General features: G+C 40.6%; 1 protein-coding gene across 1 annotated transcript in view; it reads right to left on the bottom strand.

Moving 5' to 3' along the window:
* Nucleotides 1-1,761: 1,761 nt before the first annotated feature.
* Nucleotides 1,762-14,381, bottom strand: part of slc17a6a (solute carrier family 17 member 6a) — a 40,922-nt gene continuing 28,302 nt past the window's right edge. Inside the window, exons 9-12 of the mRNA XM_061917252.1 lie at nucleotides 11,888-12,020; nucleotides 11,691-11,801; nucleotides 11,496-11,623; nucleotides 1,762-4,558 (exon numbers count right to left, since the gene is read on the bottom strand). Of these exons, the coding sequence (XP_061773236.1) occupies nucleotides 4,229-4,558; nucleotides 11,496-11,623; nucleotides 11,691-11,801; nucleotides 11,888-12,020 (702 nt within the window). The 3' untranslated portion in view covers nucleotides 1,762-4,228. The remainder of the gene's footprint in view (nucleotides 4,559-11,495; nucleotides 11,624-11,690; nucleotides 11,802-11,887; nucleotides 12,021-14,381) is intronic.

Genomic DNA, 14,381 nt, shown 5'->3' with positions numbered 1-14,381 from the left:
CGTCCCATTAACATTGCTGTTCCTCTCTCCTTTTGACAATTACCAAGCTACCGAGTCCAATACTCTCCGTTGGGACCCCTGAGACCTCAGCTATTGATCTACTAATGAGAAACATGGAGAGAATGGAAAGTACAACACACTAATTGGAAAAAAGGTCCTTAATCGGTTTAGGTGCTTAACACCTGAAGAATCATTAAACAGACCACAGAAGCATTTTATTTTATATATAAATTGAGAATTTTTATATCACTTTTTCAACATCAACATACCTCTTCGTTAAACACAATATTTGATCCATAAAACCACATTTATCTGTGTACATCGACTTCAGGCACCACGCAATCATAATATATTTTGGTCATCTTAAACATTCTTAAATATTCATATATCTTAAACATCCTTCATACAGCAAATAAGGGGTGGAGGCGAGGCAAATGGAAGAGCCTTTTTTATGAGAGGAAACCCATCCATAAAAGTAGCGTGAAGCAAGAAACACCAAAAGGAGTTGTCCACACACAGTACTGCATTCCCCACACGGTCAAAAGTCGTCACCAGTAGCGCTAAAGCTGTATTCTTGGGACACGGGTAAATGTTTTCAAAACACACATCTTGCCGTTGAGCGTCACATGACTCCAAAACAATAACAACGGATAGATACAGCAAGCCGGGGTCACGTTACGAAAACAGAAGGTGATGGCGGGTAGCAGCCGTTACACAGGGTTTATTGCAGTGCACACCCAACTTCAATGATTCGTCCCCGACCACCATCTGATTCCGGGAAGTTTATTTTCTCGTCCACCAAGCAGGAGGCTCAACATCGATCAGAGCAAAGTCATGCAACGAACACACACAACGACCCCCAGGCTGCGTTCACACTTGCTGCACAGTAAACCACACACGCGGAAAAGCTGCAACTTAAATAATAGCAACCAAAATGTTACATTCTGGCTTGAACATGTTTTTGTGTTCTTTATGCTTTCAAAAAGTACCGTTTCGGTAACACTTTAGTATGGGGAACATATTCTAAGTAACAAAGACTTAATTTAGAGATATTTGGACACTCGGGGAACATATTCTAAGTAACAGACTTAATATAGAGGTATTTGGACACTAGCGTAACATATTTTCTGTAACAAAGACTTAATTTAGAGTTATTTGGACACTAGGTGAACATATTCCAAGTCACTGGTTCTCAACCTTTTTTCAGTGATGTACCCCCTCTGAACTTTTTTTTTAATTCAAAGACCCCCTAATCAGAACAAAGCATTTTTGGTTGAAAAAAAGATAAAGAAGTAAAATGCAGCACTATGTCATTAGTTTCTGATTTATTAAATTGTGTAACAGTGCAAAATATTGCTCATTTTTAGTGGTATTTCTTTAACTATTTGGATTTTTTTTTTTTAAATAACTAAAAACTTGTTGAAAAATAAACAAGTGATTCAATTATGAATAAAGATTTCTACACATAGAAGTAATCATCAACTTAAAGTGCCCTCTTTGGGGATTGTAATAGAGATCTATCTGGATTCATGAACTTAATTCTAATCATCCTGGGCTACTTTTCTTCACAAAAAATGAAATTTTTAACATCAATATTTATGGAACATGTCCACAAAAATTCTAGCTGTCAACACTGAATATTGCATTGTTGAATTTCTTCTCACAGTTTATGAACTTAAATTCATATGTTGTTGAAGTATTATTCAATAAATATATTTATAAAGGATTTTTGAATTGTTACTATTTTTTAAATATTTAAAAAAAAATCTCACATACCCTTTGGCATACCTTCAAGTACCTCCAGGGGTACGCGTACCCCCATCTGAGAACCGCTGTTCTAAGTAACAAAAACTTAATTCAGAGTTATTTGGACACTAGGGAATCATATTTTAAGTAACAAAGACTTAATTTAGAGTTGTTTGGACACTAGGGGAACATAATTTAAGTAACACACACTTAATTTAGAGTTATTTGGACACTGGGGGAACAAATTTTAAGAAACAAACACTTAATTTAAAGTAATTTGGACACCAGGGGAGCATATCTTAAAAACAAAGACTTAATTTAGAGTTATTTGGACACTAGGGGAACATATTCTAAGTAACAAAGACTTAATTTAGACTTATTTGGACACTAGGGGAACATATTTAAAGTAACAAACACTTAATTTAGAGTTATTTGGACACTAGGGGAACATATCTTAAGTAACAAAGACTTACTTTAGAGTTATTTGGACACTAGGGGAACATTTTAAGTAACAAAGACTTATTTTGGAGTTATTTGGACACTAGGGGAACTTAAGTAACAAAGACTTACTTCAGAGTTATTTGGACACTAGGGGAACATATTGTAAGTAACAGACTAATTTTAGAGTGATTTGGTTTGGGTTAAAGGGTTAGGGTTAGTAATGGTGAACATGTTCCCCATTCTAAAGTTTTAAGAGGCGTACTGGTTGTATAAAAAGGCATTAATAAGTATTTAATAGTGACTAATTAAGATCCATTATGTTACTAATTTGCATGTTAATAAGCAACTAATTAATGGAGAATATGTTCCTTATACTAAAGTGTTACCGGTTTACTGGTTGCAGAATAAGGCTTTAATATGTACTTGATAATGACTAATTAAGAGCCAATATGTTACTCATTTGCATGTTAATAAGCAACTAATTAATGGTGACTATGTTCCCCATACTAAAGAGTTACCAAAGATTCTGAAATATATTTTTAAAGAGCGCCAGGTCTGAGTCCCTTTTGAATAAGCTAAGTAAACTAGCTTTAACCCAACCAAACATGACAAGTGTAAACGCACCCTTAGGTTCACTCGCCCTTAGGAGTATTACTCGCCTCGCTCTAGGACAAGGAAGAGACCTTATTTTTTTTTTTGCAAGCAGACATCTCCCTGAAAAGGTACTGTCCATGAAAAATATGGCCTTTTTATATCAATGATAAACACAGATCAACGACCCAAATCCACAATAGTCTCACAGAAACAGTATACAGGTATATACACTACATAGAACACAATGTAATCTGCTTCTTCTTTTTTTGTTTAGAATACTTCAGTGCAATCGGAGAGAGAGAGAGAGAGAGAGACCTTGAGTGAGGGTCTACTGCAAGGTCATGTGGCTCATGTTGTTCAAGTAAACTGATGAGGTTTGGGTGCCTAAGAACTTTTCTACAACATTGGCCTGCAACTTGCTTTGCAACATCTCTAGAGCAGTGTTTTTCAACCACTGTGCCGCCGCACACTAGTGTGTGGTGAAATACAGTCTGGTGTGCCGTGGGAGAATATGTAAGTTTACCTATTTGGGTTAAAAAATATTTTTCGCAAACCAGTAACAATAATCCGCAAATGTGTCGGTGCTGTCTAGAGCTTGGTAGAGTAACCATGTAATACTCTTCCATATCAGTAGGTGGCAGCAGGTAGCTAATTGCTTTGTAGATGTTTAGTCGTGATCACAATATGCAGACGACAGCGGGAGGCAGTGTGCAAGTAAAAAGGTATCTAAGGCTTAAACCAAAAAGAAACAAAAGGCGAGTGCAGCTAAGAAAAGGCATTGAAGCTTAGGGAAGTCTATGCAAAACAAAAAAAATAGAATGCTGGACGACAGCAAAGACTTACAGAGTGTAGAGCAGACGGCGTCCATAAAGTACATCCGTACATGACATGACAATCAACAATGTCCCCACAAAGAATAGCGTTCGCGCAACTTACATATTCTTGATTGCAAAAACAAAGCAGGTGCGGGTATAGCACTGAAAAGAAGACATGAAACTACAACAGGAAAATACCAAAAACCAGGAAAAGTCACCAAAATAGGAGCGCAAGACAAGAACTAAAACACTTCACACAGGAAGACACCAAAAAACTCCAAATAAGTCACGCCGTGATGTGACAGGTGGTGACAGTACACCTACTTAGAGACAAGAGCTATAGTGATGCATGCCTGGTTGGTTTGAATTCATATCCAACAATTGTGAGAACGACTTTTTAATTGTCAATATCGGCTGCGGCGTTTCATTTTTCAATGATTTCTGATGGTGGTGTGCCTCGGGATTTTTTCAATGAAAAAAATCTGCCTTGGCTCAGAAAAGGTTGAAAAACACTGCACTAGACTGTAGATGTGATGAGTGTGTGGACTCTGTTGGAAAACTACACTATGTGGAATACACAGGATGGATTCATCTATCTAAAGTTATTTTGTGCAACGTAGGATACATCTGCTCTAAGAGTAGCCTCGCTCGGAGTACATCTTCCCCGCTGGTTCCTGTACGTACTCCTCCGTCTTATCCCAGTCCTGCACCCAACCGCCATTGAGCTGCGCCGTGGCGCCGTAGCTTTTAGCCGGGCCACCCATGGCGCCGTAACCCTGCGTGATGTCACCTGTCTCTTCGGCCAGCTCGTCCTCGTCGATGAAGCCGCACTTTTCTTCGCTGGTCTCCTCTGGGTCGGCCCATGGTTGTTTTTCCCCAGAGGCAAAGATGCCGTAGAACACCACGCCCCCGTAATGCACCAGTGCGGCAATCAGGAAGACGTACTGCCACTCCTCCCGAGTCTGGGATCAGATAATGGGAGAAGAGGGGGTTAGTTAAGCCACTTTTTATTAAAAAGTCATTACAATTGGATCGACTCATCACTGGGACAATAGTTGGGTTAGTTGAACCAGTCTTAATGTTAGAATAATCATGTATATATTATCACACAACTTTAGTATGCTTAAAGTCTGTTGCTATAGTTATTTGCTGTTGTGCTCAAGTTAGACTTTTGTGTCTGTGCAAGGACGAAACTTCTTGTCTGAGGGGTGGCCTCAGCCGCAGATGTTATCTTTGTTTTAGCCTGATAACAGCCAAGGACTTCAAGGACCTCAACGAAGATAAGACGACAGCACGCAGACGAAGCAGAGACAACAAGGACTTCAACGCAGATAAGACGACTTTGATTGATTGATTGATTGATTGATACTTTTATTAGTAGATTGCACAGTTCAGTACATTGACCACTAAATGGTAACACCCGAATACGTTTTTCAACTTGTTTAAGTCGGGGTCCATGTTAATCAATTCATGGTAATGACAGCATGCAGACAAAGCAGAGACAAGGCGAAATCACAAGGCCCCAGCACATTCTGTCACGTATTGTGCGTCATGAACCTGCTTTGCATGATATATGTGACCACTCCTTTTAGACTCGGCCTCAGTGATGTTGACTTTAGAACTCCTGAATAAATAGAGGGACGCGGGAACTGAACCTTAGAGCATAGGGCGAGACTGTGACTAAGTGTGCAGCTCCATGCGCTCTCCTCATGAGCTAAATTGAACTCTGTCTCTGCATGATTCCTTGCTGCTTGTCTGTTTAATAGATGTCATCAGCATTTGAACCTGACACTTAATCACTAAACAATGCTGCACATTTGCATATAGTAACTAGTGTGTCATCATATACATGTAGTACCAGTAATTCTAGTCCGATCGGTAGCAACTTGCAGTCTTCAAGGTGTTTTTGATTGAACATATTGCAGTTGTGCAGGCAAGTCAAATAAATGAATACACCTGAAGCATTATTGTATAAAACCAAAATGAAAGTAATGGAATAGAAAACACATTGTGAACATGATTTGAAATTTACAGTACAACCACCCTTTATTTGGACAATGTATCACTTCAATCAGAGTGAAAAACAGGAACAATATAACACTGAGGTTCCACTGAATGTGTGGAATTTTTTTTAGTCTTGAGCATACTTGCCAACCCTCCCCATTTTCCCGGGAGATTCCTGAATTTCAGTGCCCCTCCCGAAAATCTCCCAGGGCAACAATTCTCCCAAATTTCTCCCGGACAACAATATTGGGGGCGTGCCTTGCAGCCACTGCCTTTAACGTCCTCAACAACCTGTCGTCATGTCCGCCTTTCCTCCATACAAATAGCGTGCCGGCCAAGTCACATAATATACGCGACTTATACACATACATAAAAGTGAATGCAACGCATACTTGGTCAACAGCCATACAGGTCACACTGAGGGAGGCCTTATAAACAACTTAAACACTGTTACAAATATGCACCACACTGTGAACCCACACCAAACAAGAATGACAAACACATTTCGGGAGAACATCCGCACCGTAACACAACATAAACACAACAGAACAAATACCCAGAACCCCTTGCGGCACTAACTCTTCTAGGACGCTACAATATACACCCCCACCTGGTTCGATCCCGGCTTCCGCCATCCTAGTTACGTCCGTTGTGTCCTTGAGAAAAAGACACTTCACCCTTGCCACTGACGGCTCGTGGTTAGAGCCTGAATGTGTGTGTGAATGGGTGAATTTGGGTTGAGTACCTTGAAGGTACAAGTATAACCCATTTTCTGCTAGCTACTTGAGCTGCTGCTGTTGTATTGCCTTTTCATTTAGAAAAGTAAGTGCTAGGTTATAAATCAGGACTCTCACCTGTACAGTAGAAGGCTGTGGCGACAAGTTGGTCAACTATCAAATTCCACACGCTGCGCTAAAAATCGGGGTCGACTAAAGCAGTGGCCACTGGCTCTGGACATCGCGATAAAGACTCAGCTTTTCTTTTTTACTGTTCAAAATTTACAGCTCGATGAGAGCAACTGTCTCATGTGCTGAAAGATACAACCGGTCCATCAGTTAGCATCCAAACTGTTTTTACGTTCCTATTTCGTCCCCAAATAATTTGCACACAGTGCTAAGTGCTAAATTCTGTAACGGCTTCTTCCCTCAGGTCGAAAGACTCTTGAACGCATCATAATAATCCCCTCAATTCCCCCCAAAATGGATTAACTCGCTGGAATATAGAGACAATATAACATACATCCATAAATGTGGATGCATTTTCAAAAGTGCAATATATTTATCTGTACAGTAATATATTTATTTATATCTGCACCTTATTGTTTTTTCTATCCTGCACTACCATGAGCTAATGCAACACAATTTTGTACTTATCTGTACAGTAAAGTTCAATTTTGATTGACAATAAAAAGGAAGTCTTAGTCTACCAGATAACTTTCAAAGGCTCTCACAAAGTCTTTAATGATTAGTGAAAGCAGACACAGAATGTGTTCCGGTAATGCTTAAAATGACCAAAATACTGTATATATTACATGTTATTGCGAATGTGCCTGTTACTACATTATATACATATTTAATGCATGTATATAAAACGTTTTGCTTTATAGACCGAATTGTTTGTATTCCGTTAGGTGACTTCTTTCCGAAAGAAGAAAAACCGTGGTGGTCAACCAAGCCAAGACTGCTGTTGTGCAGCAAGCAGCGCACAAACTGAGTACGCAAGGGGCCTAGATCTTCCTGAAAAAAAAAAAAAAAGAGCAAAAAAAATCTAATTTTGCAATGAAATAGATCCCTATATTTAATCAAAAAAGGAATTGTTAAGCGATATCAAGGATTATCCCTTGGTCACGTTACCACACGTCAAAGTATCGTGTGCTTCAGACATTATTCTACACGACAAAACAAATGAAAACTTGGAAAAGTACGGAGGTTTACAACTTCTTTGTGCGTGGCTGGGTCAAGGAAATTGGAATCAAGACACTCCCGGATAAATATGCATCCTTTTTGCTGGGCTGAGGTTGCATTTCATGATTTAACGTTGCATCTACAGCCATGTTTGTTCTTGCTGTTGTACAAATAGCGTGTTTTCCCACTTTATATCAGAGTATAACTATAGACGTCAACATTATGTATGCCCTGAAAGCTTCATCCATTATTGTTGCCTTTAAATGGTAAATGGGTTATACTTGTATAGCGCTTTTCTACCTTTTTTTTTTTTTAAGGAACTCAAAGCACTTTGAGACTATTTCCACATTCACCCATTCACACACACATTCACGCACTGATGGCGGGAGCTGCCATGCAAGGCCCTAACCAGGACCCATCAGGAGCAAGGGTGAAGTGTCCTGCTCAAGGACACAACGGACGTGACGACGTTGGTCTAAGGTGGGGATCGAACAAGGAACCCTCAGATTGCTGACATAGCCACTTTCCCAACTGCGCCATGACGTCCGCTGTCATGATCATGTTTTTTTATTTCTCTAGTACCTTTAACACCATCCAGCCCATTCTGATAAGTGACAAGTTGCTCCGGATGGGTGTCAGTCTCCTGGATCAATGACTACTTGTCTGATAAGTCCCAGTTTGTGCAAATGTGGAGTTCCCTGTCAGATACCGTGGTCCACAGGGGACTGTCCTGTCCCCATTCCGGTTCACCCTGTGCACCTCAGATTTCCAGTAAAGCTCCAGGTCCTGCCACCTTTAGAAATACTATGATGACTCTGCTGTGTATCGGGGAGGAAGGGGAAGTGCAGTACAGGACACTGATTGCTGACTTTGCGGAGTGGTCTCAGTCATTAGGGCACATTTATGGGTCTGAAGCCCCCTAAAATATTCCTAAGCCCCCTCTAGATAATTTGGTGTGATTTGAAGTATGACTTTAAATAAATAATATGATTTGTCATTATTCACTATGATTATAAATCATTTAAAGACCCTTTGTCAGCTCTTATTATCCAACCCTATCCATTAGTAACGCCTGCATTACTATACTGAAAAACCAGTCCACGTTGTCATTGTTACCTTAGCCATGTCGAGCCAGAGCGGAGCAGAATTACTATAAGGGGACGTTCAGTGCGCTCACAACAGGACGTCCAAATGAGAATTTTTTTCGGGGCAAATCTGGTCTTTTTATGTTGGCGTTCACATTACAAAAAAATGTGTCAGGACTCAAATGTGAATGCAAACTGACCCGAATACAGACATGACGTCACACGTCCTGCAGAGTAAACTTGAAAGTATACACGTTTCAGTGCTAGCACATTTGTGGCACTTTCAAGGATTTGTGAGAATTTCAAGTTCCTCACTCGAGAATCTGCCAGACTTATATATATATATATATATATATATATATATATATATATACACACACACAAAAAGTTATATTTTGGTTTCATCTGACCACATGACATTCTTCCAATTCACTGCTGTATCATCCATGTATCCATTTTTGGTATAAACTCAACTCGTCGTGTTTGGAGGAAGAAGAACACTGAGTTGCATCCCAAGAACACCATACCTACTGTGAAGCATGGGGGTGGAAACATCATGCTTTGGGGCTGTTTTTCTGCTAAGAGGACAAGACGATTGATCCGTGTTAAGGAAAAAATGAATGGGGCCATGTATCGTGAGATTTTGAGCCAAAACCTCCTTCCATCAGTGAGAGCTTTGAATGGTTGACCAAATACTTATTTTCCACCATAGATTACAAATAAATTATCTAAAATTCCCACAATGTGAAATCCTGGATTGTTTTTTTCACATTTCACATTCTGTCCGTCACAGTTGAAGTGTACCTTACCTATGATGAAAATTACAGACCTCTGTCATCATTTTAATCGGTGGCTGACTAAATACTTTTTTGCCCCACTGTGTGTGTGTATATATATATATATATATATATATATATATACGTATATATATATATATATATACGTATATATATATATATATATATATACGTATATATATATATATATGTATATATATACGTATATATATATATATATATATATATGTATATATATATATATATATATATATATATATATATATATATATATATATATATATATAGAGCTTCACGGTGGCAGAGGTGTTAGTGCGTCTGCCTCACAATACGAAGGTCCTGACTCCTGAGTAGTCCTGCGTTCAATCCCGGGCTCAGGATCTTTCTGTGTGGAGTTTGCATGTTCTCCCCGCGAATGCGTGGGTTCCCTTCGGGTACTCCGGCTTCCTCCCACTTCCAAAGACATGCACCTTGGGATAGGTTGATTTGCAACACTAAAAATTGGCCCTAGTGTGTGAATGTTGTCTGTCTATCTGTGTTGGCCCTGCGATGAGGTGGTGACTTGTCCAGGGTGTACCCCGCCTTCCGCCCGATTGTAGCTGAGATAGGCACCCCGCGACCCCAAAGGGAATAAGCGGTAGGAAATGGGTGGATATATATATATACATATATCTATATATATATATATAAAATGTAGTAACAGAAACATTTATAACAATAAGTAATGTGTACAATATTTACCATATTTTGGTCATTTTATGCATTTCCGGAACTTATTTCCTCAGCCCATTTATTTCCGTTTCCATAGAAATGCACAGCAACGAATGTATTCCTACTTCCGGAAACAAACACAAGTGTGTTCTAATAATGGCAGACTTGGTAACAGATAACAAAGACAACTATTTTTGAACAAATGCAGTTTCCCAACCTTACTCTTTTTAAAGCTGAATGTATGAGGAGGATGAACTGCTGCTTTTACCAAGAAAGAGTGAAACGTGGGAGCAGACGGAAGCTGAAAGAGTGAGGTCGGCGTGACTGTGACGGCACAAACGTGGAACTTGGAGCTGAGCTCTGCTGACATAAATTTAGTGTTTACCCAAAATCAACTGGAAACTTGCCTGAGACAATTTTTGCAAGTTAGAATGTATGAATTTTTTGTTATGAGTTTCTCATAAGCATACTTGCCAACCTTGAGACCTCCGAATTCGGGAGATGGGTGGGGGGTTTAGGTGGGCGGGTGGTTGGGAGGGGTGTGGTTGAGGTGGGTGGTGGGGTGGGTAGCAGGGGGTGTATATATTTTTAAGTAATCCGTTCGGCCACTGTGTTCAATGGAGAAGTCTGATCTGCAAAATTTGCAGGCAGCATACCCCTTCCCCTTCGAGCTGTCCTGGATGAACTGAAATTATTTTTTCCAATTATTTTAGAACTTACAAGCGTACTTCTTCTTCTTACTAGTCGTCACCATGACTCTTTTTTGTTCTTCTGCTTCGTCTCTGTTATGTTTTTGGACATTACTACTTGCCGTAGTTTTGAAGCAATGCATGATGGGAATCCGGATGTTGTGTGTCAGTGTATTAACGTGCCAGCTGGAATAAACACACGCTGAGAAATAGCTCTGTACCTGCCTACTTTATGGGTTATAGATAAACCTTTGGATAACAGAGACATACATAATAGTCTCCTTCTTGTTGTGTGCGCGGTTTTGCACTGAGCTCCAAAAGCCGTAGAAGTTATGTGACTGAGCCGCCACGCTGTTTGTATGAAGGAAAAGCAGACGTGACGACAGCATGCTGCTGTTAAGGGGTGAAGGTTTCAGGTGAGAAAGGACGTTAAAGGCAGTGCCTAAAGGCACGCCCCCAATACGGTTGTCCGGGAGGAAATCAGGAGAAAATCAGGAGAATGGTTGCCCCGGGAGATTTTCGGGGGGGGCACTGAAATTCGGGAGTCTCCCGGGAAAATCAGGAGGGTTGGCAAGTATGCTCATAAGGATTGTGAAGGATTCCCCCCAAAAAGTGCAGTTACTCTTTAAGCATTCTAAAATGCAAAATAAAACTTAATTGTCTTAGTATTTCGATCTCTACTTGTCAAACAATAACGAGAATGACTCACCTTATTCTTTGTCATGGCTCCCACGATTAGAGGACAGACCATCCCTGACAGGGTGCCAACACCATTGGAGATGCCCATGAGGATGCTGGCATAACGTGGAGCGATGTCTAAATGGTTGACATTGAAACCTGTAACCAGCAAAGCAAAGGTTTTTGCATTCATCATACAAACGAGGGGAGTTTTTTCAAGTCTCACCTGATATTGCAAACCCACTAAAGCCCACAGCCAGCACCAAGAAGGAGATGGCCATCCCCTTACTGTGAGAGTAACCCACCACCAGTAGGAGGGTGGCCTCCATACCGAACCCTAAAAACAAGCAAAGTCAACATCTGCACGGTTGTCTTGACTTCAGAGTGCTCACACACTTCCACACAAACGCACTACTGACCCACCTCCACAGTTCATGATCTTGCGCACCGTGGTGGTGGACATGATGTTGTGTGTACGCAGGTAGTCGGCTAACTGGCCTCCTAAGGGCACAATGATGGTCATGACCAAGTGGGGGAGCGCTGACACCATTCCGACCTGGGAAGCACATGTGAAAGCGACAAAGATGAATCTGTCAGTGTGTTTGTGTTGACTCTGGGCTAATGTCTGGGTCGTATATCACACTCCGTAATCACACGCTCTCCTCCTGAGCCCGGCTCACAAATGCCAGACAGGCTTGATTCATGCTTCTCTCATGAGGGAGACGAGATTATTTGGTTTGAAGATGACACGTTCACTGATTAAAACGCGACAAATCTCACAAGCAACTCGACCCCAAATCCGATTGTTTCTGTTTTGGCAGCACAGAGACGACGTGGTTAGCATGTCTGCTTCATAGCCAGAAGGTTTTGGGATGGAATCTCAGCTGTTGGGGCCTATGCGGAAGTACGGCTTTTCGGACTGATTAATTGTCAGGTTCAAACACTGATGACATTTATTAAACGAGACAAGAAGCAAGGAATTAAACAGAGACAGAATTAAATTTGTCTCAACTTGAGGAGACAAATTTCGCTCTGGCGAAATATTGTACGCCACCTCTTTTTATTTGGACTTTCCCTGTTTACGTAACAACAGCTGTTTCTAAAGGAATGGGTGGTATGTAAACAGCCTTTGTTTTCGGTCACATTAACACAAAAAAAAAAGATGCCTCGGGCTCGGACTGGTCCTAGATCGAGCTTGGGCAAGTTTTGGATCAAAAGAGATAACCCCTCCTGTCTCCTACCATCGTACATAGCGGAATTTCCTAAGCCTTTGGTTTATTGCAACAAAGAAAGCCATTTGTCTGTTCACTGGGATCTCAGAGAACGGAATGTTTTTGGATAATTTACATAACATTTTTCTGATATGATTGTTGCTACAATGTGGGACACTCGTGTTTAACAATGTCAAATCATAAAGGTCCTGCATTTTGACCTGAGCTTGCACGCAGTTTTGGAAGTCTCTGTTGGTGGGGTTTAGTAGTCTGGCTATGTTCTGACATAACGGTTTATAAAAGTTAAAGTGCCACTGATAGTCACACACACGGTAGGTGTGGTGAAATTACTCTCTGCATTTGACCCATCCCCTTCTTCCACCTCCTGGGAGGTGAGGGTAGCAGTGAGCAGGAGCTGTGGCCGTGCTAGGGAATCATTTAGGTGACACCAAAGTGTATCCAATACATATTATCCAGACCACAAATTAGGTAATGCGAAGTGTCCCCGAATGGTGGAAGAGGGTCTCTGTGTCCTGGTTTCTCTTTAGAACTATTGATAGATATGGTTCTCCTTAGCCTGGGCTGCACTGTATTCATGTACCGGGTAGACATGAACAGCCACAAATAAATTATAAATAAATGGGTTGTACTTTTAGAGCACTTTTCTACCTTCAAGGTACTCAAAGCGCTTTGACACTACTTCCACATTTACCCATTCACACTCACATTCACACACTGATGGAAGGAGCTGCCATGCAAGTCGCCAACCAGCACCCATCAGGAGCAAGGGTGAAGTGTCTTGCTCAAGGACACAACGGACGTGGCGAGGTTGGTACTAGGTGGGGATTGAACCAGGGACCCTCGGGTTGCGCACAGCTACTCTCATCAGAGATGCCTTTCAACTTTTTTACGCATTTTACAGGGAATGCGAAGTGTTCCCAAATGGTGGAAGAGGGTCTCTATGTCCTGGTTTCTCTTTAGAACTATTGATAGCTATGGTTCTCCTTAGCTGTATTCATGTACCGGGTAGACATGAACACTAGGCACACTTCCAGTACCAGGGTCTCTGCAGGTTTCAACAAGCCAAATATAAGACCATAATGAATACAATTTAAGACACATTTCACATCGATACAGGCAAAAAAGTACAAAAGACGAAGGAAAATTGAAGGCCCGGATTTACTTGCAAAGTATATGAATTTATCACAGCTCTTTCACATTGGAATACAAAACGCTTAACCTAACTAAAAACCGGAAACATCTCTGTTGTAGACCAAGATTTTTTTGGAAGTCAGCAATAGATGGTGGTGTTCGATAAATTCTGACAGGGCAGCACAGTTATTTCCGCTGTGTAGTTACGTTAGAGTTTCCTTAAAAATCGAAACATTTCAAAGCCAGACTAGAGTTTGTGCATGTTTTAAATAAAAGTAACGTCAATAGATTTTTAAGACCTTTCAACATTGTATTTAAGACCTTTTATGAGATTTTAGGAGAATTTTAGACATTTAAAGCCTTAAACTCAAATTATTGGATTTAAGACTTTTTTTTTAGACTTTTTAAGATTCTGCGGATACCCTGAGTACGTCAGTCAGTGTGTACAGAGTGGAAGGAAGATCAGTATGCCGCTGCACTTGAGAATATTACAAAACTAAAGGTTCAGTCCCAAAAAGTCTGATTACAAATACATTTCGAGTTAGACCAGTCAT

This window comes from Nerophis ophidion, linkage group LG12, assembly GCF_033978795.1.
Source record: "Nerophis ophidion isolate RoL-2023_Sa linkage group LG12, RoL_Noph_v1.0, whole genome shotgun sequence".
Taxonomy (NCBI): Eukaryota; Metazoa; Chordata; class Actinopteri; order Syngnathiformes; family Syngnathidae; genus Nerophis; species Nerophis ophidion.
This window is presented reverse-complemented; position numbering and strand designations above follow the sequence as displayed.